The 25,617-nt window shown below is 45.1% G+C and overlaps 1 protein-coding gene across 1 annotated transcript in view; it reads left to right on the top strand.

Moving 5' to 3' along the window:
• Positions 1–25,617, top strand: part of mib1 (MIB E3 ubiquitin protein ligase 1) — a gene marked incomplete at its 5' end in the record, with an annotated part of 49,665 nt that overhangs the window by 18,853 nt on the left and 5,195 nt on the right. Inside the window, 3 exons of the mRNA XM_079227056.1 lie at positions 21,952–22,084; positions 23,179–23,265; positions 23,733–23,891. Coding sequence (XP_079083182.1) covers positions 21,952–22,084; positions 23,179–23,265; positions 23,733–23,891 — 379 coding nt within the window. The remainder of the gene's footprint in view (positions 1–21,951; positions 22,085–23,178; positions 23,266–23,732; positions 23,892–25,617) is intronic.

Raw genomic sequence — 25,617 nt, 5'->3', positions numbered from 1 at the left:
GCGTCAGAGGTCCGTGTGTGTGTGTGTGTGTGTGTGTGTGTGTGTGTGTGTGTGTGTGTGTGTGTGTGTGTGTGTGTGTAATGTGCCTGGGTGTTTTAAGAGCGAGGGTTTGTCTTCAAGCAGTGGAAAGAAGATTGAGGAAGACATATAGGAAGAACCCTGTGGATGACAGATGAATCTTTCAACTTGGAGTCCCAAATACAGAGACAAATCAAGTCCATCAACAGGGGTGCGGCAGGAGCTGGGGAGCACCACTACAGAGTGTGAAGGCATTTCCTCATAAATTAGACCTAGTTGTTAAGTTTTACAATTGCTACTAAATTGAAAGTGCTGGTATAACCGGTAGTAACGTGTCGAGGAACGGATTTTCTCGGACATCCACATTATGTTTTCTCTTTTTACCGCAGCCCTGAGCCTGCAAGGGGAGCCTGGCTCGTATCTGTGTCTTTCCCTCAGGCTGCTAAAAGCCAGTAGCTGCTACAATACTGTAAACAATACGATTAATAGCCTGCGACTCATAAACGGGCTCCAAACAAGCCCTGCAGCGGCGGTCTGTGCCCTTTTACGTGTCACCTCCGTGTAATATTTGCCCTCCTCCCTCTCTCATATAGTGCTCAGCTTCTTCTTCTTTTTTAAATATGGCATCATACAGGCAAACCCCACATGGTAATCAAGGGCTCTGTCATCATTCACACTGTGCTCCAAAAGGCAGTATTCCTAATATAATGTCAGTACTAATAGGCTGCAGCATAATGGCGGCATTGTAACAGAGAACAACAATTAGATAGAAAACGTGTTGTGGGCCCTTTTGAGGCAAATTTGCCAAATGGGACAAATGTTTGCATTTCTAGGCGCTTGCTGCTTCATTCACATGCTTTTCATGGCTGTCAATGATTGAATCAGGAGTTTTTCGCTCTCTCTCTCTTGCTTATTTCAAACTAGGCTAATCAAGTCAGACTATACTGTAATTGAGTAAGCTAGTGCCTCTCACGGTACGCCAAATAGATTTCATGGTTATTGGTCCAATGGAGAACACTTTAAATTCATAAGAAATGGAGACTACCGTGCTTTTTTACAATGAATTTAATTAGGGCTGGGCGGTATGGCCAAAAATTCATAGCACAGTATTTGGTAAGATTCTGGCGGTTTCATGGTATATCATGGTATATTTTTTCCAAATAAACACATTCATTTATTGACTGAAAAGGACCACACCACTGGCCAGCAGCTGTTTTGATTGGTACATAGGGAGCTAAACAGGAGGGATTTAGGACCCAGGGGAATCCCTTGATACTAGTGGCACATGCGCAGCCTAACGACTATTGTCATTCTTCGGCAGGCAGCAACATTTAATGTTTACAGTCTCAGATATGTGTACAGCGGTCTGAGCTACTTACGTCTCACGGATAGAAGTTTGACTCAGGGTGTGCAAGACATGACATTGGCAAAAGGCATGATGGGTAAAGCCCGCCCACTTTGCTGCACAGGAAAAGATTTCCTGTGTGGGCGTTGTCATTTACCCAGCATGCCTTTTGGCGATGTCATTTTTTGCACACCATTAGTAAAGTTAGTTAACATGAGACATAAGGAGCTCGGTCCGCTACTCCTTTAGCTTCAAGCTGTGAACATTAAATGTTGTTGCCTGCCGAACTGTGGCGACCGGTATGATGGTATATGACAAATTCATACCGTATGGAAAACTGAGACCAGTATGCTGCACAGCCCTAAATTTAGTACATATTCTGTTTATGCCATACCCACATCCTCAAATCAGTTTGTATAATGAGACAAATTGGATAAATTACGGCGCTTAGATCGATTGTCAAACAAATAATTCAGGAGTGGTTTTGTGGTTGTGTACTGCTGAGCACCAAATTAGGAAGGCAGAGGAAAAGGAGGGTGGTCGGGAGACACGGTGTGAAGGGAATTTGGTTTGATCTGCCTGCCTGTTCTGCAGTAACAGCGAGTGAGCGTGCGGCACTGTAACTGTTGGAGAGCAGCCTGCTCCTGTGATTTGTGCGTTGAGCTCCTGTCCTCTAGAGCATCTGGCCCTCGTCTATCCCGGCTTGTCCAACACCAATGCAGGAGGAATCGGGGGTGGAGCCCAAGGCGTTTGATTTTGTGCAGTCTCTTAACAAATATCTTTTGCCCATTTCTTATTCTTTATAGTCTTATTTCTGCTTAAAGCAATACCATTGCACCCCTGCTGAGCTGCATTGACTGTCTCCTTTATTGTCTTTTGCCTATTCCCACCCACAGTGTAATTGACTCTTAGCCTCCAGGGACAGTCAGTTTAGGAGATGTCTTAGCAAGACAGCCGTGCAGACATGTGAGTGCTGTGTTTCTGAAATAGCGCACGCTGCGCATCCACCCCCTGCTATTTTTGAAACAACTATTGATAGTGTTGGTCAGAATATCAATCCGGTTGGAGGCAGAGAGGTAACAGTCAGGAAAGTGGACCATAGAAAAGTTTTGAAGCTGGAATTGGTTTCTTTATTGGTCAGAAATGAGACATTGAGCATTACAATTTTAAACAGTGCGGATGTTGTTGATGGAGGAAAGCCATGAGCCGGTCATCATTAAGAAGTGGCCCGCCGCCATTACAGTGATTTGTGTTGAAGGCGTCACGGCAAAAGGAGCTCCTGTTGTCATCAAAGCATAGCTACAGCTGGTTGAAGGGGACCAAATCCATTCGAGAGGTGATTTGGTTCCATTTTACCAGCTTTAGCAAAGCATTGTGGAATCACTGTTTCCGAGACGGACTTGGGAAGCTGCTGTGAAGTGTCACAAAGGCTCTGCTGCAAGGAAAGTTTTATCCAAAAGGAGCCAGAGACACACTAAGCAGAGAATGGCCATGTTGCATTTACACATCTTATTAAAACCCTGAGATGTGGCCCATCACACCGTGTCTACCAACTAGTTGAAATGGACAATGTTGTGTCTCCTTCTCTGCGTGACACACATTGCATTTAACACACTACACCCCTTTTACTCCCACACCAATAAGACACAGGTGCAGTTGATCAACATTACCTAACTTTCTCCCAGGCAGTCTATTTAACTTTCTTTTTTTTTTTTTTTTTTTTTTTACATTTTATGCTTGCCCCCTTCCCAGTGACCGGGGAAAAAAAAATGTTCCCTGAGAAAAGGATAATAATAATCTGTGGCAGTGCACTTGAGTCAAATGTCCTGGAGTCATGAGGCAATTACAGGCTCTGACAGATGGGCCCTGCTGCAAACACGCTGCCGCTGCGGTCACCGAGACGGCCAACAGACAAATGCAGAGGCATAACCACATACACAAGCGCTCTCACTCACACTCCTACAGCAGCACTCTGGGGTGTCAAGTCACAACATTAATTTAAACCAGTCATTTAAGTGCTAGAGACTGAGTTGTGGTGTAGAGGGTACTGTTTGAATGGTGACTGAGGGCAGATTATTTTATTTCTCTTTCAGGGCTCAAGTACAGTAGTGTAACATTTTCCGCAAAAAATCTATCCGAAAAGATCACAGCGGCACCCACATGAAGAACTTTGATTATGTTTTTGGGTGCCTAAAGCTTATGTTAGATGTCGTCAATCATAAGCTCAATAAACCATCGCTATATTATAGCATAATCAAACATTTCACTTTTTTTCCTTCAGCTTTCATCATCATTACCGGCATAAATGTTGCTTTGACACTATTTTGCAAGAGGAATTTGAAGCATAGGTCAGCTGTTCTAATTATTGACTTTTCTGCCAAGGCATGAATACGGTTCTCAGAGTGGCCAATGACAGCTGAGGGATCTACAGCGCTGCTTGTAGACCGGGTGGAGTTCAGTGTAGGGCCGGCTTGATATGGCACACCAGAGGCAGGTCTATTTGTAACATACACATGCACATTTCATGCTTGCTCACACACACACACACACACACACACACACACACACACACACACACACAGTCAGGTGGCCGGGCTGCTCACCTCGTCTAAGGGCCATAACAGGGCAAAAGCCGGGGGGGACGACAGGCACTCAGCATTTGATAATGTCAGCATCTGCTGTGTTTGTCACTCAGACAGCAGGTCGTTGCTATTGAGGGCTCGGGAGAAACATGCAACGCAAGCCATGTACTCTTACACGCCTCTGAGGTCTTGACCAAAAAGAGAGCTAAACAGAACATCATGCAGGAAGGTCTGAATGGTGGAACAAATTATAAGTGCTTCATTATGATGTTATCCTAAACCTTTAATTCAAAAAAAGTTTTTTTGCATTTTAGATCTGGACTGAAATTTGATCCAAAGAAAAAAGAACATCAGAAAAGGATTTAGAGACGTCAAACAATTTTTTCATCGTCATTAAATCATGCATTAAAAATGATGCAGATTGTCAGAGTACGTACCGGTAGTGTCATCTCAGATATTTCTCTCATTGAAGGGGAATAGAGTAAGCGAGCCTTACACTTGGCATATTAATCAGCTCAGAATGAAGTGTCTTGTATTTCATTAGAATACAGCTGTCGTACTACAGTGGCATACGCACACCTTTTCATTGCTCCACTGCGGGATACATTATGTATGCACTGATTCCAGTCTTCTGCATCTAACAACATGGCAATTAAGGAAAATAAATCGTAATTTTATGAATATGCATACAGGTATTGAATGTGTTTTTAGTTTCACAGTTTCATCCGAGGTTTACTGTTCACGGCGCATAATTTTATTTGATATTTATTATTTTAACTATCTAATTTGTCAGACCTCAAATAGTTGTGGATAACTGGCCTGTAATAATGGTCTTATTTCATCCATGTTTAGTTTATTTGTTATTTTTCAAGCTCGAGCCAAAGTGGAACAAATGACAGTAGAGCAGTGTATCTACATTAGAGAAGTAAATCTGTGCTAAAACTGGTACATGGGATTGTCTGTGATCCAAGCACAGGCCAGAGAGGGGGTCAAAATAGGTGAACGTGCTAGATATGAATAGCTCTCCATGCAAACGACTCCCCTTACTCCCCCCTCGCCTCGCCTCATTTCTCTCTGTGCCTCTGTCCATATTCTGTTGCCTTTTATTTGTTTGAAGCAGTCAACAATTGGAATCAGCTGACTCCTGATCCTGCATTGTCACTTTTTGATGGTCTAATCTGACTGCCATGCGGCCCAGCAAAGCATTTGGCAAGCGTGGCAAACATGAACAATGAGAGCAGGAATCGGAGGAGGGGAGGGAAGCACGGGGCAGCCGGGTGGATGTGGGGTGGGGGGGGTGCGGATAAAGGGCAGCGGCATAAAGGGACGGCAGTCGTAGTTAAACACACAATATTGTTAACACAGAAGCCATATGATACAGCGGTAGTATAGAGCAGCAGAAACCTCAGTCCCTCTCCATTCTGCCTCCTCAGCAACTATTTCCTGCTCTTTCAGTCGCATGCACACACACACAAAAAAAGCCAGCAACAGTGGCAGAGTTTTGGTCTAATTCACCGTGCTTTCTTTCCCCCTTGAGCCATGTGGGAGCACTGGAAAAGATTATGGTATTAATGGTCAGGAGCAGCTCCGGCATACCTCCCATGGCCTGCTGAAGTTGGTTCTAAGTTGCAGCTGGCCGAATTTCAAGGGCTGTAATGCAGTAAAATCGCCCCAATAATGAAAGGAGGCCCTGTTTATATGACGATGTCACAAGGCCACTGTTTGCCCATAGTTGGTGTAAGTGGCCAGTAGCTGACAGAGCAATCTCAAAACACGATTGCTATCATATTCTGCTAACTAACGTAATTGTCCAATGACTTGATGGCAGATCTTGGATGAGAGGTTTTTATTGGCCAAGTCAGCCTGTTTTAGAAAGCAGTAAGTTCCCTACAGTGAATATTGCTGCAGTGAGACTGCCCAGAGACAGTATAGCTAATGTATGAGCCTTACCACTCGCATGCCTTCTCTCTCTGCTCCTCTCTCTGCCCTCCTCTCTCTTTCTCTATACGTTGCTTGATTATTTTATTTTCTTCCCTCACACACCCTGATCACAGTCACATTAACAATCTGCAAAGCACAAACAAATCCTCAGACAGCGCTGTCCTACATCATTTTCCCAGAACGAGGACTAGCACCTCACCAAGAATACATACTTCTTTACATTCCATAGCTGTCATATGTTCATATGGGTACATAAAGAAGTATGTACACCAGGGAGGTAATCATAGGTATGAAAATGTCTCACCTTTCGCCAAGGTCAGGAAGTTACGAGCAGAAAATACCGTTCTGTTCTCTCTCTCTCTCTCTCTCTCTCTCTCTCTCCCAAGTATGGTAGTCTGCACCGTAAGGTGACTTTGAGTGTAAATTCAGTTCAACACTCAAGGCTTTCCTTTGGTTGCCATGTAAGGCTGTCCCCCCACCCCTGAACATAACAGAAGTTTTGCAGTCCATACCATAGCTGTCCCGGTGACCCCCGCTGTCCTCCAGACAACTGGGAGAAACCAGGAGGATCAAGGGGGAGGAATACAGCGCCCCTTTTCTTTTTTTTCTTCTTTTTTTTTTTTTACTGCAGTTAGACGGTGGTCTTTTTCTCTTTCCAGGATAACATGTTGAAGTAGATTAAGGGGTTGGATAAAAAAAAAAACCAGCAGCAAAGATGGGAAGAGTGTTCTCCTTGACAGAAAGTCCATAGTGTAAGGTGCTGCCTCTGTGTGCGCCTTGTCTTGTAGGATGATCATCATGCTCTGGACCGTGTGTCCTGGGAGCAGAGGTGCACCTATAAGCTGATTGGCCGCGCTGACACACTAAACATTTTCACTTCCCTCCTCCCACTTCTCTTTCGGTCTGCCTCCCTCACCGCCATCTCATTCTCCTATTTCACCCCCCGCCCCACTATTTCACCCCCAGCCCCCACTTTCTATACCCTTTCCCCAGTCCTACCTCTCACTTTTACCAATATGTAGCTCTCGCTTGTCTCTCTTGTGTCAGCAACGTCCCCAGAGGCTAGCCCGAGTGCCTGCTGATGTATGAAAACGAGAGTGATCCAAGTGGAACAGGAAGCTATTGTGAGCAGGATTTGGGCTTTAGGCGCAGAGGCAGGCCATAGGTCACATGAAGGCGTTAATGCCCACTCAGCACTTGTGGATTGGTCCTGGCTATACCCCACCCGCCACCAGCACCTCTCTCTCTCTCTCTCTCTCTCTCTCTCTCTCTCTCTGTACCTTGTTCTCTCTCTCCCCACGCATAGATCACTGTTTTTATGGTAATCTTTTCTCACTTCCCGTTTCGTTGATCAAACCTCACCTGTCTGTGCAGAGGGCAGTTGGAACGGATCAATAACCATTTGCATGGTGGTGAGAATTGTTCAGCAAGTCTCTAATGAATCTTTTCCCCAGACCAACACATTCCACAAGTCAACACGGCCTCCAACCACGCTTAGCTAGCCAGCCGGCCGCGTGCTGAGGCAATGGGTGTAAAACAGTAAAAATGGAATTCGGGAAGCCCGGCTTAAATTTGAGTTTTCGAGACTTGATGGCGGAGAACGGAATAAACAGGAAAAATTGGTGCAGTGTTTTTGCAAGTGGAAGGCTTTTGGAATAGCAATGAGGGGCGGTTGAACTGGAGGTGACAGTTGGTGGATGAGCCTGGTCCTAAAGGTGTGACGTCCTGTTTAGGAAATGTCACAGCCACCCGATAGGGTGAGCAAGTAGAAGAGAGAGGGGGGGCTGAAATTCCTTCCTACACTCAGCGGGGATGAAGGTTGGGGAACGTGTTGTGTCGGTTCTAGTTTGGGCGATAGCACTGCAGTACTGTGTGCCCTGCATGCCCTGCCCAGCCTATAGCAAAGAGAGAAGGAACTGGGTTACTACCCTAAGTGCTGTGGGTTCAGCCGGTGACACGCATCTACTCAGCCAACCATTGCTGCCCAATACCCCCACCCACATCTGTGTTAATACACTTCTCACAGCTGTGTGCCGTCAATCCGCTTTCCCCCCGTTCAGCACTCCTGACCTGCCCCGCTGTTCATTATTCTGATGCTTCGTCATCCCTCTGGTCGCCACGTTCCATCCTTCTGCCCCAATCAGCCAACCTTGGACTTAAAAGTGAGATCCTCAAACTTACCTCCCGTCCATTTAGAACACCAGTGACCCCCACACCCACCCCAGCCCTTCAGTTAAATTGAAAAGCGGTCTGGTAAGACCACCAAAAATATATATATATATTTTTTTTTTTTCAAAAGACAAAAAAAAGAACACATTAAAAGTCCCAGTAATTATAGTATCCTTAGTCACGGTGACAAAAAACATCTTGGAAGGTGTCGGACGCGGAGGGCGAATTGTGCATGAGGGAATGCCTCTTCACACCAGTGCAGGTCTGAGTTAACGAGTCCGTCATTAGATAGCGGCAGGGCTGCAACCATGAAGCCTAATGAGCCAACCAGCTCTGCTGCTGCAGCATGTCCGGCCAGGGGAGGGAGAGAGAGAGGGAGAGAGAGAGAGAGAGAGAGAGAGGGCGAGAGAGGGAGAACGGGCTAAAATCCATGTGGACCGTAGCAACTCCCCAGCCTCCTTTTTCCCTGTTCCATCTCCTCCTGAATCCTCTTCCTCTCCATATTTTGAAACTCCGTCCGAAAGCGAAGGAAGAGCATATATTACCTGTCGGATCAGCTTCTTATCTGAGCTGCTCCTCCTCTCCTCTCCTCTCCTTCTCTTCCCGTAGTGAAGAGAGCCATAATGACCTAGAGAGCGCTCCAGCTGCTGCAGCCATCGTGTGTGCCGGGTGCACGCCTGACTCGCTGAATCAGCTTCTATCATTGGGGGGAAGAGGAGGAGGAGGAGAAGGAGGAGGAGGGAGGGTGGTGGTGGTGGTGGACGGGTTGAGGGGAGGGAGGAGAGAAAGGACACACACACACACACACACACACACACACATTCCCATACAAACACAAGTCATACCTTTTAGAAGAGGAAGACGTAGAGCTGACATGAAGAGATGCCTTTTGGAGAAGGAAAAAAAAAAGAGGAAAAAAAGGGGAGGCAGAGAGAGAAGGGGGGGGGGGGGGGGGGTGGAAAAAAAATCTGCAGCACTCTCCTCTCCATCATGTGCATTCTGAGGGAGAGAGCTGGGAGGATGCCCTGGTCGGTGGAGGAGGCAGAAAGTGTACCAACCGTCGTCCCACCCTGCCTTTTTCTTATTCCATCGACACACACACATAGCCCCAGAGCTTTATTCTGCTCCTAAAATGCGCTTTTATTATTCAGTGGAACTTTACACAGCAGCTTAGAAGAGGGAGTTTATTGAATGGGTTGAGAGCAGTATTGTGATCGAGGTATTTTAAAAAAAGAAAAGAAAAGACGTTGCTGTGCCTCTGCGGTAGAAGACAGCTGTACTTTTAATAGTCCCTTGCGATCCCTGTAAATTCGATTACCATCGTCAGGGACTGGAGACAGAGGATATTGTAATATATTTTTGGTATTTTTTGGAGTTTACATCTTTTTTTTTGCGCTTGTGAATCTCCAAGATGCAGCTTATGCATTCTTAATAGTGCATCTGCAGGGTCACTTTTTTTTTTTTTACTATTGAAACATCAAGTAGGAGATGCGGCTGCAGTTTCTGGGGCTGGCAGAGGGCAAAGGAAGATCAGTGGCAGCAAATTGGGGACATGAGGTCAACCAGCCAACGGCTTCCTATCCCACAGTGCAGAGGGCTAAGCTGAACAGTTAGCACTTTGTGGGAAGCCAAGCATTTGAAGCACGCCTCGGCCCCTGTTGCCGGGCTGCTCCTGTGTCTTGTCTCACCACCTCCCTGACCATATTTAGTCAAGCAGTGCAAAAAATAGTTCCCGCTCCGCTCCACTCTGCTCCTCTCCTTGCCTCCCCCCTCTCTCTCTTCTATATCCCCCCTCAGCAACTGTTGGCTGCAGGCTCCGGGAAGCCTCCCCTACAGCTCCCTGCCTATCGATTCCACCGGCCTGGAAGGAGAGAGGAGCGTGAGGCCAGCTAGCCTCTGTTACCATTTGCTGCGCTATTTTTAGTAGCTCCAAATAAAGTGGTGTCTCGTGCTTCCACTTGTATATTCTTGATTCCCCCTCCCCTGCTTTACATCCTTCACCAGCAGCTCCACCACCAACTCCTCCTCCTCTGATACCACCCCCTCACTCTCCGCGTCCTTTTGACCACCCCCGGTCTCTATCAGTCTTCTTTTTAAGCAGAGCTCGAGCACGGAGCTTCCGTGTGCTCACCTTTTTATACTTCAAATCACCGAACGTAGAGGAGGGAAAGGGTGAAGCGTGGTGTTTGTCGCCATGCAATATTATTTAGTTTCCCCATTCATTTATGTATTTTCTTAGACTGCTTTTGGCAATGCAGGGAGGTACGTGGCAACCTCACCTCCGGGGCATTGAAAAAGTTTGGGCTGCTTTCTCCACTTTTTGAACTCTCATTAATTTTCAAGTGTCTTTTTCAAGCTTTCCCGAGGTGCGGCCACTGAAGAATCTGTTTAATTAGTTGGTCTCATCATGGGGCACATCTATACTGTACAGAAGCAACGTCCTCTGTGCCCTCCTATCTTCCTCCCTCTCTCGTCTTCTCTCCTCTTATACCTCAGAGACAGCATTACTAAATCCCCCCACCTGCATTTACAAAGCAGAACGCCCCAGGAAGTGTAAGGTAATCATATGGAAAACCAGAATGTGGCATTTCTGTTAAAACGCAAAAACACCCTCAATACAGCACGGACATCTGTCAAAGTGTGTTTTCATGAGCCAGAATAAAATGTCACCCAGCTCTCTGTTTCTTGATTGGATAAGCCTTTTAACAAGCTCCCTGTCATTCTACCCCCACTTGCCGTTATATCTCAGGCCCTTTTTTTCACGGTGGAGATAATTCTGTATAAATTTAAGTATGCAATTTAATTAATGTATTGTCACTGCAATTTATAGCTTTCCGATTACTTTATCTTTACGGCGGTTAGAAGAATTGACCATTTGCGAGGCAAAATGGATTCCAAGTTAATGTGTCTGCTCAAAACTTGACCTTTATATGGCCAATCAAAATGCAGAATGGCAGCTATATAAATGGCAACTGTGAATGTCCACCTGTTATTGCGCTGGAGTCTCTTATGTTTTGCACACACACCACTTAAAATTAAATGTTCCAGCCAGCCTTAATTCCCTCGCTGTGTGTAAATTCACACACGGTACATGCACTTACTGTACATGTGCATTTGAACCTGATGGTCGTCATTCATTTCCTACTCAGTTGGTTAAGGTTTCTAACCATCTCCACCGACGATGCCACTGGGGGTTTTGTGTGTCCCCAGTGGGTCTCCACCCGGCCTGTTGCAGCCACCCAACCCACTAGTTTAATCTCAATTACATCCCGACATCCCATCTGCCCCTGAAACTCAGCAGCGCGGCTTACATCTTCCCACCATGATGAATACCGCCGGGCTAAATGTTTAGCTGAGCAGTTAATCGATCAATAAGAAAAGGGTCGACTAATGGATGTGCTTTCTTTCACTGGGTGAAGGGGTGGGACGTGCTGTTCTCCCGACGAGTGCTCCTCGAGACGTATCTCCATTCAAAATTAAAAATAATTATAAAACAGATTTTTTTTTTCAGAGGATGGAGAAATGCAACATTAATTAAATCTGGTTACAAGTTTTCTTGTAGAAACGTTTTTAAAGCTATTCATTTTTATTAACCTAAATTAACTGCAGAGTATTGTATAAAAAAGGCATCTGTGGAGTTTTTAGGCATTTTAGAAAATATTCGAGTGTGTGCATAAAGTCATCTAAGGTTAAACACAACTATATCTGAAAGGTCCGCCGCTGCTTAGTCAACGTGTGAATGCTGTGCTTGGTCAAACAACACACTCTGGCAGAAACACACAGTCCCCACCGTGAAGCGTAGTGATGGTGGCAGCCTCACGCTGTGAGGATAATTCTCTGCAGCAGGCTTTTGATCAAGAATCTGTAGCAGGACTTTAAAATGGCTTGTTTCTCGCTGATCTCATGCAACATAACAGAGCTTGGGCAGTGTTCACACACAGAGGCAAGGCTATATCTGCTGCCAAATATTGACTTGCAGGGCTGAATACAGTCAATAATTTCGTTTTTTTAAATTCGTATTTAATTAAGATTAATTTGGAGAGATTCGTCTTTGCTTTGACATTTAATGGTTTTCTTTTGATCAAGTTCAGAAATACTGATTGCTTCCGCTATGATTCCATGCTACAAAACTATAAAACATGAGTTTTTGATTCTTTCGCGTAATGAGAGCTCATCCCTTTTTTGAGTTTACGAAAAACGAGATTGAACAGTTTTGTACTGGGAATTGCGCTGGTGAAGTCGTGGTCGGTCGTTCATCTTGTCTTAATGCCTCCTGTCAGTGTGTCCTGCCCACCAGTCAACACCGTAGAAGGATTAGAGCTATTTCTAATGAGTCCAGTTTGTGCCTTTTCAATAAATCTCCATGCTCCCCTTCCATCGGTGCTGGCTCTTCCTCGTGCTCGCTTCATCTCTCTCGTCAGTTCCTCTCCCTCCCCCACAACCCCCGTCTTCTGTCCACCACCCTGCCCCTCCCTCCTCATCCCTTTTACACAGTGCATCATTTGAAGAGGTGAGGCTGTTGAGCGCTTGGAGGAATAAAAGTGATTTATGAATGGGCCAACCTACCTGGGTGCTGGAGGGGGAAGCCAGGCTCTCTGATCCAGCAGCCCATTGTTCCCTCCAGCCTCACTGCAGGGGAAGCTCCTCTGCCTCTCGTTCCTCTCATCTCTTACCGTGCCTTACTGGCGCCGCATGTAACCGTTAAGTGACTCACAAACCACACAAATACTTATGCACTGCAGGGGTGCATATGTGTGTGCAAGACCACTTTCTCACAGGCAAACGCGTACACACCCACAGTATGCTGCCTCCAGTCTGTGCTTACTTGGCAGTCGGACACTCAAGTAGCTGCGTGTACTCAGTTTATATTGTTACGCTTGGTGTGAATTTGTTTTTCGTGATTTTTAGTGTGTCCGATTTTAGATGTTGATACACGTGAGGAGAGCCAGATGGACCAGCCAGCAACCCCTATCGGTGAAATAAAGAGAGGTGACAGGGAAGGTGTTGTCGCTGCTGAGGACAATGTATGAGTCCCTCCTTATCACCATATGCTCTCTCACACACACACGCACACACACACACACACACACACAATACATGATGGCAGAATATTGGGGTTTTACATGGTAAAATGTAGGTAGGACGTCACTTGGGCATAGCGATTCGGCTATTAGTGTTTGTGTGTTTCCCTGCCGTCTCTTATGATCTCCCTATTTTTAGAGAGTGATATATGATAATTCCCGATGACAGGATGGTGGAGGCGATAAACTAGGTCAGGGGAAAGGTTGTACACAGGTGCCCGGCTGTAATTCATTAAAAGATAACCGACGGATCGCAGCAATATGTCGAAAGGAGCCTTTGGAATCCAGGTGAACCGCACTTCGTGAGTTATTGTAGTCCACGATGGGAGGTCAAAACCTACTCTATGTAGTCTGGAGAGACTGATTCTGCTGATTTTCTTTTTGCAATTACACGTCTCCTCAGTATTCTCGGTTATTATCTTCAGTTCTTCAATTAGACTCGCCGTAATGTTGTTGTAGCTTATTCAAGTTAAATTACTCACTGAAGACTGTTCCCATTAAAGATTGAGAGAGCCTGGGTACCAGTTTGCTGCAGCATGCCTTGTGACTTGATTGAAAAGTCGCCCAATCCTAAATGCCCTCCCAGTGTCCACCTCTGTATGAGCTGGGACCAGTCCAACAGACCAGCCAGAGGACAAGCTGATACAAGCCCCAATCCTCCTGTGACCAATCAGAACGCCCACACTTCCTCCTAGGGCTGGGCCAACCTGTGGCTCTGAGCCAATAGATAAGCTCAGCCGTGCTGTAATGCTCTGTCTGTCCTGTGGCATGCTGAAACATTGAGTCCTGACTGCAATGTTGCTACAGCACATGTTGGAAGAGGGAGGGGTGAGGGTAGCAGAGGGAGGGATGGATGGATGGATGGATAGAGGGGAAAGAGAGGAAACAAGGGATCAAGGGAGGGAGCGAGGGAGGGCTAGGGAGGGCTACATCTCTTTCTGAAGGGACTCAAGGACATAGCGAGCTTTTGGGAAAGTGACTATGGCATGCAAAGAGAAAATCTTGCATTGTGAAGGCACTATAACCCCTAACGGTATGTTTATTTTGCCCACTTGCCAAACCTAGAAAGAGCAGGATTTATTTGTGGCACTTAAAGTGCCTCAGCAATGCAGGTAATAAATATGACAGAGCAAGGTGATGTACTTCCACAGCACAGCTGTCAGGCATCTTTAATATTTTCTCCCCCCATTTAAAAAAAAAAAAAAAAAAAAAAGTAGTTTATCTATTTACTTGACATATTGGAATAAGTAATATTTTTTGTTTTGTTTGGTACGTTAACAGTGTTTCTTTTTAAACACTGAGAAGCGTTGTGCATTTTTCTTTGCTGTGTGAGCGCACGTAAAAACATCAGTATAGACCTTGCAGTATAAGAAATATGGATGCACATGATACACAACTCAAGAAAAGATGTCACTGAGTACATTTTTAACTCGCTGGTCACCCAGTGTGATTTATTGTTATTATTATAATTTTTTTTGCTATGTTCCATATTTGTACTTCACGGAGCTTGTCTTTTATATCAATATAATATAAACAGACATAAGTATTTATGTGACCCTGTATTTTAATAAGGGATGTCTAGCTCATGCTTTTGTGATTCCAAGCCAAGTCCTTTCACTATTGAGTATTTCATAGTGTAGATTATTTAAAAAATATATATTTTAGATCAAGTGAATGAAGGATCAGAAGTGGTTTAGGCTTCATGTGGTAAGCTGTTTTAAATAATTCTGAATAAGCTGACAAAATAATTTTAATAAATGCCTGGCTGATTGTTTTTTAGTAACCCTAATGCACTCTGAGGGACACATTCACGCCGATGCTCACAAACCGAGCTTAGCCGTTGAATAATGTAGACCATGTTACCTTGGTAACCCCAATACGGACACTGAGGTCAGTGGCTCCCATGTAAGTGTGTGTGTGTGTGTGTGTGTGGATCCTTGTGTCCGAACATGCAAAGAATATTGAAGAAAAAAAAAACAACCGTCACTTTCCTTGTAGAAAAGCATTATATTATTGGGTGTAGGCGGCGCAGCTGACAGGCAAAGTTGTTGGAGAAAACTTCCATTGCACAATCTATAGAATCATGGATCTGTGTGGAATACATGGCAGTTTCTATGGAGCCTTATCGGTGTAATCTATACTGCATTCATTCAAGGTCCATCCCCTCGCCATTATCAAGTTGGCTGTTCTGTCCCGCTCTGAGGCGGATGGCCGGTTGTCTCGGTTGTCTCGCTGATACAAGGCCCTTTTGATTCCTATTATTTCCGACTGCAAACAATAGATTTTAATTACCAAACGGCTCCGTCAGCCACAGCTTCTTCCTGTTGGAAAATTTCGACTAATCAGCTGCAATATGGAAACTTATTTGTGTCGCTTTGGATCTGTTCTGCCAATTACTGTGGGAGAGAATTTGATGGTGCGTACCCTCAACCTGCGGACCCTCGCAGGTTACAACACAGGAGTGTTTCAGGGGGATGGGGAGTGTAATGTGTTTCTGGAAAAGAGAGAAAAGGTGGGAGGCAGGCCAGGGAGTGAGGGGTGATTTAAAGTGCTAGATTTGCAGCGAGGCCGTAGATCACGAAAGCCCCTCCGACTGTCTGCCCGCGCGGTGACAGTGTGGCACGCTGCTGAGTCGCCGTCGATCGAAGGACCTTCAGCACGGCTGAATTCTCCACCGCTCTGCAAAAACCTGGAGTCGATCCCTCTGTTCTATTTACTGCTTTGTACCTCAGTGTCGACGACACGTGCAGTTAATTTCACCGGTCTGATTTTGTTTCATAGAAACTGAAAGGAACGTTATAATCACAAAACTGGCAGTATCTCAGTCACAGTTATAATGAGTCATTGTTGGTCAGAAATGAAACATTGGCTTCACAGATAAGAAGTCATTTATATGCTGTTGAGTTTGTGGCTGACAAACCTGAAAACGATGCAAATGACACGGTGGCTCAACATAAAGACTGCTAATGACCTAGAAAGTTTGAAAACATGTACATATTGTAGTTTAACAAAGTGGAAATTGGGATAAGAACGTTTTTGCTGAAGTCCACTTGCGTAAAGCCAACCAATTTGCTTTTAGTACAGAATATTAATGAGTTCAGTTTCTCACTTTGGATGAGCACAAACAAGTCGCAACCATCAATAATCAAAACATACATGCATGCATAGGAAAATACATTAAGTTAAGATAATATCTGGGATATATTGTTATGTCAAAGTGCATAGGTGTAGATATTTCATCAATTTCATTTATGTAGTACAGTCAGAGAAAAGAATGGAAGAGTTCGTAGAAAAGGCGGAGAGAAAAGGAGAAACAGATGGTTTTCTTTGCTTTGTTAGCGGCTCGTTGAAAGCGCGATGATTGTTGTGACAGCGAAGGGAGGCCGGTGAGTGTGGATGCTCTGGTGACAACTTGCCCAAGTCTGTCTGTATCTTTGGCTGATAAGTAATTTGAGCTCCGACTTTCATTTCCTCCGCCTTGGTTTGTCAAGTCAAGCGTTCAAAGTGCTATTACCAAATTCTGTCTTGTGGTTTTTGTCATCTTTTAATTTTGCTATTAGCACACTTTCACTGTGTTCACTCCGTCATGTCGGTCATATGTCAACTACTTGCGAGTCATTTTCATTCAGCAGGTTGATTCCACAGGTCATGATGCTATTGAGCGACATGGTGTGTCTGATTTAGGTGTCTCTTTATTCTAACACAATCTACAAGTCCTTGCTTTTATCTTTTATGTCAGTTTTGGCTTTTTGGGTAAAAGGATGTATATTATGACTATTAAGGCCGTGGCAGAAACGAGAATGAGGCTTTTTTAAGGTGCTGAGGAGAATAAAGTGCAAAGGAAGAGTAGCACGGGAAAATAATTGGGTCATCTCGGACCAATGGGACATTAACGCGCCATTGGGCTTCACTGACTGTCTTGCTGGCCCCTTCTTCATAAATTGCTCTGAATCAGGACGCCCATAATACCAGGTAATTTAAGGCTGATTAAATCTTAGCCTTTATCGGCCCCCACATACTTCCAAAATGGACAGACAACTATACCGGAGATGTTTGAAAATGCACTTGGTGTCTACTAAACAACCTTCAAGGCACTGGCGAATAGCAAGAGTGATAACCAAAAACATCATAGAGACGCACCTCTTACCCGTCTTCCCCCTTCCTGGTTTATGCAAATAGTCCTTAATAAAAGCATGCTCACTCAGGAGCCTCAGGTACAGGCAGGCAGGGGAAGGTCACATTGTAGGGGAAATTATTCTCTTCACGGCATGGTAATGAAAGCCTTTTTTTTATTGAGCGGAGCCAGCTAGGTTCTTGTCCTCAGCTCTCTGCTGCACTGCTGGCCTGGACGCTATCTGTGTTTGTTTACTCTGTCCAAAAGTAGCAGTGGGACGGCCCTGACAAGGTGAACTGGTAGCTAATTGCTTCTAGGGTTGGAGCGATGGCCAGGATGAACTGTAAGCGATCTGAACATCAACCAGCCATATTTGTTTTGGGATTATAGGTTTCCGAAGTTATTTGTCATCTTAAATATCTGTTTTATTTAGAGACAGTCGTGGAATTGAGAGTCTTTTAAGATCAGAGAAATCCTGAACACTCCCAGCTGCCACTGACTTTAGGACCGTGTGTCTTCCAAAACCTCTCACACATGATGAAGAGTGCCTCCCTGCCCAGAGTGGGAAGGGGAGGGCTCCATTTAGAGTTGGTGTGTTGCATTTGTGAATGATTTGTTGGGAATAGGGTTCACTATTTCAAAGGACCTGAAAGTATTGATCCTGTCCCCGATAAGCTGACACCTCATGTATCGTCTGAAGTAGTCTCAGCTCGAAAGGCTGTTCCAATAAGGACGGATTGGGGAAGGAATATATAGGAATATATAGACAAACCTCATGGAACATTATGACAAACTCAGTTTCTTGAAGGCATTATGGATAACGTAAGGCCTCTAAAGACATTTTTGAGCAAATAATTTAAACTAAAGGCACATTCACCGAATGCTTATTTGTCCAAAACAGGCTCAAATGGTGTTCATCAAGCGGATAGATTTTACTCAGTTTTCATAGTTAAACACTTTTTGTGGTGTGGATAAAATGTATCCTTATCCGTTAATAATTGGAACTTGAGTTTGGGTTGTATTCCAAGGTCAAGCATTAACTTTATGATTGCGTGACCAATTTGGCTAATGTTGTGTGGTATGGACTATTTGTTCCCACTAGTATAGAGCTGTATGTTTGACCATATAAGCGCCGATCACATTCAGTTTTATAAAGCATGTACTTTTCCCAAGGCAGGAGGCACCTTTTGGCAACTACTTTCCGATGCAGAATCTCTTTTTGTGAGCCTGAAGCTGTAGTTAATGGATGACGGTATGCCAAACACGTCTCCTACATCAGAGTAACCATATGTTTGTGCGCAGCCATTAATCTCAGGCTGGATGTTGACTGTTCCCGTTTTGCCCCCGTCCCTACCCAAGTTATTGTCCCCCGACTCTCACTTTCTGTTGTAATAACGGCTACTGACCACCACACAGATGGCTGTCAGCCAGGCGAGGGCAGCAGAAGGGACCTGTCGACCCCTACACTCCCACACACAGTTGCACACACACACACACTTCCGCTGTCTAACATACAATGACAAACGCCAACACACACAGAGCTGAGGGTGTCAGAGAGCGTCCTGGTCAAAGACAAATCGCAGCCCAAGACAAGAGGCCCCGGTGTAGCTCTCCTGAGGGACTCTTGAGATCTCTCACAGGGTGACCCAGTTCCATCAAGTCTCCTCTTCTACCTCTCTCCCCTTCCATTCCCTTTTCTCAGCTGCTCGTCCTCCAGCATTCGCGCAGACCACGGCATAAAGTCCAGATGTATTAAGGCGATCCTCACTTAACTCTAAATATCTGTGTCCTTCTCGTAGCCGATAACTGGAGTTGTCTAACGGTTAACTTCCAGGTCAAGTCGTCTCCTTCTGCTCAGTAAAAGGTTTGCAGTCTGAGCTAACTAGACTCACTCTCTTTTTCTGTCTCCCACTTTACAACCAACCTCAAGGGCCAGCACGCAGTTTCTCTCATAGCACCCCTCGGCCACTGCTAACATCACTTACCGAAGAGATAAAAAAAACAACCAGGATTTATTTCTTGGTTCTTAATTCACTCTGTTTTTTTTTCTTCCTGCCTTTACAGCAAATAGCTTAACTGCAATGCAGCAGTGCCAGTATGGGGCATTAATATTAATGTCCGCCCATTTTGCCCAGCGTGGCAGGGAGCCTGTCAATCTAGTCTTCTATTGGAGGGGCTCCCTACACCAGCAAACACCTGCCCAGCACTCAAGTGCCTGCTTCTGACACTAGAAGGCGCCGCTCTGCCCGTATAGTGTTGCAGGCATGCATTTATTGGCCAGTTGTTCGACATATAGGAGATATTTCCAGCCAATCCAGAACGCACAAATGTTATACATTGCACCAATAGAAGGAAGAAAATGGGCTCAAAAAGAACAAAGGCTTTATGTGGGACAATTGCCCTTGATACTGATGGAAACTGTTATAGTAAACTGCATTCCTGTATTGTCTAGAAGTCTTACTTGAAATAAAGCTAAAAGAGTGCCGTTTAACCACTGGGAATGAGTTTTATGTTATAGCTTCAGGCAAGAATCTGATGTGGCATGGTATTTTCTTGAATAATTTGCTTGTTTAAGTCTCAACTCTTACCCAGTGGGAGCGCCAACGGATGAAATTACTCAGAAGTCGTCGTGTGTCCCCCCCTGAAGATGGCAAATCTACAGTATGCAAGCAAATAATTCTTTGTAACAAAGGCGACACATTGTGAATGTGAGATTAGGCAGAATGGGTGCGGTTGCTATCTCATTTAAGCAGTGCTTCTCTGCATTAAGTGGTTGAAGATGGCTGCAAGCAATGCAGGTGTGTGTGTGTGTGTGTGTGTGTGTGTGTGTGTGTGTGTGTGTGTGTGTGTGTGTGTGTGTGTGTGTGTGTGTGTGTGTGTGTGTGTGTGTGAGTGTGAGCCTCTGTGCAATGAGAGGTAGAGAGAGAGAGAGCAAGGGAGCCTGGGATCAGTGTGCTGCGCTGTTCATCACTGCAGCAGTACACCAGCCCTGGATCTCTTGTCCGTACAGAGGTGCTGACTGCCTGCCCCTCTCTCTCTGCTTTCCTCCAGTGGGTGTGTGCTGATGATGCTCCCTTTCATTACTCCAACAGGAGGGAGACAAGATGTAGGTTTAGCAAAAAAAAACGCAGGGGAACCAGCCGCCCTGATTACCTTCAAGTCTTGCAGCCTGCCAAGCATGTTGGTTTGCATTTCTTCCTTTTCTCCTTCTTAATAGTAAACGGTTTGCATTGATTGTGCAGGCCGTGGCCTTCTTGCTCTGTGCTCCAGCCAATTTCCTCCCTGTGCTGTTTCAGACCCTATTTACCTCACTGTGGTGTATGTAAACACTCCAGTGCTCGCACGGGGGCTGCTCAGCCATATCAAAGTGCCTCCTTTTGTCGCAGTTCAAAGATATGCCCTGCATGATTATTCAGGGTTAATCAAGGTCGGAAGTGTTCCCTCCAGCGTTGCAGCTTTAATGCTTATTGAAGGTACATTGTGTACCTTACTACAGACGAGCTGCAAGAACAGTTCAGGGATATGGCTTTTGAAGTGCCTTGTTTTATATTCTATAGCATTTGCAATAATTGAGGAGTTGCGTTGGCAGCCTTTGTTTCACATCACATATCCTCGATTGATGAGCTGGTCCTACACTAGATTACGGATGCGTCTCATTTCATTTTTCTCATGAACCATATGCCTGGATGTGTGCCCAGGGGCTAAAGCAAGAAGAGAAGGAACAGAGGTAGAGGTTGGGGGTGAATAGATAATGGTTTGGTTCAAAGGCTAAACTAAAGCTGGAAGGAAGAAGGTTGCTAACTTTTACTTTTTTTTCCGAATAACATTATTACAGCGTGTCAAATCTCATGGAGGTTATTTTCTATTTATTTTTTCAAATGCTGATCTAATAAGGAATGTAAAAGCGTGTGGCTTTTTTTTACTCGTAAAACAGACATCTTTTTCAATGACGAGGAGGAAGTGACAGTCTATCCCCACTGTGGCTCCCTCTCAGTGGTCCTCTTGCACACTCTTTGCAGTCACTTCTCTCCGTGGCACACATCCTCTAAATGACCTTCAATGGCACAGAACTGACTGGCTCTTTTCACCACACCAGGCTACTTCTGTTAGACAGCGCTGCTCAAACAATGGCTTTTTCCCCCATTCCCACCCTGTCTGTTTGCTCCCCAGGAGGAGACCTGAGTGAATGCAGCTAAATCGTGTGTAATTACCAGTTTGTCTCCCAATGATTGGTGCGTTTGCGTATCATCTCGGGGAAAAAGTGGCTCCCCCTTTTAGCTAAAGAGATGCTAGGGGGACAGGTACTTTAAAATCACACACAGCTCTCTTGTATCGCTCAAAGCATGATGTAAATAACACTCTGCTTGGGAAAGCAACTCCTCCCTAAGTTGATTTAGTATTCTTGTCCCTATGTGTGAAAATGGGATATGCTCTGCTGTAAAAAAGAGAGAGAAAAAAGTGTTGGAATATGCTGTGTATCAGCAGTACAGACACTGCGATGTGTTTGCTTACAGCAGCTTGTGGCTGGCCCCCAGCTACGATACAGTGCATGATACGTTCAGTCATGGATAGATTCATTTTAGCACTTTACGTTTAAAAAATATCGACTATACTTTCTGTCCTTTCTTGTTTTTTTCCCCCCAACTCAGGCCATTTAAACACTCATTTTCATTCCTCTTTCTCCGTTTCTCCTTCGTGCAGTGCCATGCGCGTGCTGCTGTCTAAACTTCCGAGGCCTTGGATCGTAGACGAGAAGAAGGACGACGGTTACACCGCACTGCACCTGGCTGCCCTCAACAACCACGTCGAGGTGGCTGAGCTGTTGGTGCACCAGGTAACAACAACAACACAAGCAACACACGTACGTTTAAATAACTGATTCTAATGCGCACTTAACACTGACAACAAATGCAGTTATTCATACTGCATGAGAGGCCCCTTTCGTTTACAATAATGAACCCAAAGCATAGCTGCATCAGCTCAGCCTGAACTTCTGGCTTTCCCCGCCTACATACCATTAAGAGCAGCTTCCACTGCACTCCCTGCAGCCAGCAAGCTGTAGACCAGTTGAAGCTGCTATAAGTGCCTTTTTTTTTTTTATTGAATCCATACGGTTCACAGAGCCTCCAGGGGTATTCTTTAGTGCTGTTGGGCCCTCATATCCTCCTCTTCTTGCAATCATAGGTTCATGTTCTTTTCCCTTCTGAGATTGCAGGTTTAACTCTCTCAGGATTAACACATACAGGAGTTTACAGCAAAAGCCACCTGACCAAGAGGGAACTGGGTTAATTTGGATATGGTGCAAAGCAGCGATGTTGCTGCAACATTCCAACGCATGAACGCTCGCTGCGCGTGCTACCTTTCAGCGTGGACGGCCTTTTCCCCCCCCCAAGTCTCTGCAATGGGCTGGTTTGCAGTGATGGCTCAGCTTTCTATTCAGTTATTGCACCACACTACAAGGTGCACTGCAGATTCCCTGCCAGCCAGTCAGTCTTATTACTTGGGGATTTCACACACCGCCTGATCACAATGCTTATCTTCCCCCCACATCTCCTCAGCTGAGGTGTTCGCAATTGGAAATGACAATCACATGCAACGTTATTGTAGGATGCGTTTTTTCCAACCCCCTAGGTGACACTTTGTTGGTCGGCAGGGTTGAAGGAAGGAAGGAAGGAAGGAAGGAAAGAAGGAACGAACGAATGTTAAAGCCAGAGTAGATGTTACAATCTTTCATGTGCTGAACAATTATTTCACTTTTTAACTGATTTTTTTCATCCTTTTTTGTCACATTTATTGTCATTTATGTGCACGTAATATCATCATTATGACGTGCACATATGTGCGATTCATTATAGTTGGTTGTTAATGTATGCACATATGTTTATTGTGTGTTTGCTCCTCTCCTGCGCTCCCTCACCCACCTTCAAGGGCAATGCCAACTTAGACATCCAGAACGTCAACCAGCAGACGGCATTACACCTGGCAGTGGAGCGCCAACACACCCAGATAGTCCGGGTTAGTGGACACTTTCTTTCTCATGCTTCTATCCTATTTCTTTCTCCTCCTCTCCCCTCTCATTTCCAGCACAATACTGAAGATCTTGTCTCGTTATCTCTATCAGTTTCTCTTTCTGGTCTAAACACAAGAGGGAGTAGAACAACCTCAGTGCAGCCTCGTATTTAATTTATTCTGGTGGATGTCCTGCCGTTAAATGTGGTCCTGCTTCAGATTGATGCTGTGGAGGGAAAGCGTTCTCTCCGGCAGTGTCTCGGTTAGTCATTTGGCGTAGTATTGGATTGAGATTGCCACGTTGCCATCTTGTGGACTCAAGAAAAAATGCACTCCATAATTGGAGAGTACAACACCGAGGCAGTTCATTGTAAGCAGAAACCTTAAAGATCAGAGTTGTTTCACAGTTCTTGCTGGAGGTTGCCTGCCTGTTTGTGTGACGCGTATGTTTATTGACGCGTTGTTCTTAACAGCTGCTGGTGCGGGCGGAGGCCAAGCTCGACGTGCAGGACAAGGACGGGGACACGCCGCTCCATGAGGCACTGCGTCACCACACACTGTCCCAACTGCGACAACTCCAAGATATGCAAGACGTCAGCAAAGTGGAGCCCTGGGAACCCTCCAAGAACACAGTGCGTATACATGAATTATTAACCTCACTGTTCACTCCTAGATCACAGTAATTTGCTTGGGTCAAGGTTCCTTACGGTATCGTAAGGCATCACAGCATTAAAGTGCAATGAAACGCCGTTGGGTGTTGTCTCACAGCCAAGAGAAGCAGTTATCAACAAGAAAACAACGCACTGAACACACTTGAGGCCACTTGAATTCATCAGGTATTGTGGCACCTCATTATCCAATAGGCTGGTGTGATTCATTTAAACATTCCCAAATGTATTTGCCCACGAAAGACACAGACACACACACACGAATGCAGCGTGTTATAAGAACTTTAGATTACCTGCCAGGGCTTTACTGCCCTCTTTTAAAAGGCTCAGTTTAAAGTTTAAAAACGTGTTCCATTTGTGTTCTTTGCCTGTTTTTTGTATATACAGTTGAGGGTCTGGTTATTACTCAGCATAAATTGGGCAAAACACTCGGAAACACCCTGGACAAGACCAGTGAATTACAGAGCTGAGGCACATCCGAACATATTCTCACCTAGGGACAGTTTCTGCCTCCGCACCGCACCTGTGTGTGAGACACAAGAATGCACCAAAGTTTGCAGAGACAAACCTGTATAACATCGAGAGAACCGACAGCAGCCCGACACGAGCAGCCAACCAGCTCGCTGCAGCCCTCCTGGCCAGCCTGAATGAGTTTGTCCCTCTATAGAGGCCATGTCAGACCTGAACCCTCTTCATGTTTACACCACATCACTAATCCCTACAGGGATGAGTTTAAGGCTACAGGGCCTAGCTGCAGCTTCAGACTTACCTGTCAGCTTCTGTCTCCCTCCCACTTCCTTCTCTTCTCCTGCTCCGCCTGCTCTCTTCTGTCTTGCTTCCTGCCCTCCCTGGTTCCCTGCGGAGGAGCGGAAGTGACAGACAGCGGGCCTAATTGAGATATGTGCAGTTGGGTCACTCTCCCATAGCTTTCTCCCCGTTCAAGATGAGAATTGAATTAGCCGGCCCGGTGGCTCCATCAGCAGAGATGTAAAAGCTACTGGTTGAAGACAATCAGACATAGAAGGCCCAAATTGCTAGAGAGAGGGCTTGGGGTGTGGGGGGGTCCCGATGCCTGACAGCCATTTTAAGGCATGTCTTTGACTGGCAAATTAGGGATGATCTGATAGTGCTTTGGAATGGTCTGAATAATATCAAAATCAGGACTCCCGACTCGCTTTGCTCTTTCAGGGTTGTTACGGTCATGGAAAACCTGGAAAAGTCATGGAATTTTAAAATGGTTATGTGTATGGTGTGGTTAAAAAGTCCTTGAAAAAAATAAAATCCCAAAAGTCATGGAAATGTGTTATATTTATATGTTCATGACGTTCATTTACGCTGAGTTTGAAATAATGAATGTGCTTTTAAAAGAAAGACGCTCAAAATATAAGCAGGCATACATACAGGCATCTATATAAATGTTTATTATTTTAATCAAACTATTGTCTCTCATTCATTTGTGTCATGTAAGGTATACTGTATGCTTCGGCATTCTCATTGTTAGTTTAAATACTACCAGCACTTTTCTCACTTTTCTCACTTTTTTATGTATACACCGAGATTTCACAAAATGTTTGGTCATGGAAATTTGGTTTAAAGTCATGGAGATACATTGGTCAAAATGTGTATGAACCCAGTATTTACTCTACTGCAGATGTGTAAGGAAGAGAAAGAGACACTGGTCCCACTGGAT

The sequence above is a fragment of the Taurulus bubalis genome (assembly GCF_910589615.1).
Source record: "Taurulus bubalis genome assembly, chromosome: 1".
Lineage (NCBI taxonomy): Eukaryota > Metazoa > Chordata > Actinopteri > Perciformes > Cottidae > Taurulus > Taurulus bubalis.
This window is presented reverse-complemented; position numbering and strand designations above follow the sequence as displayed.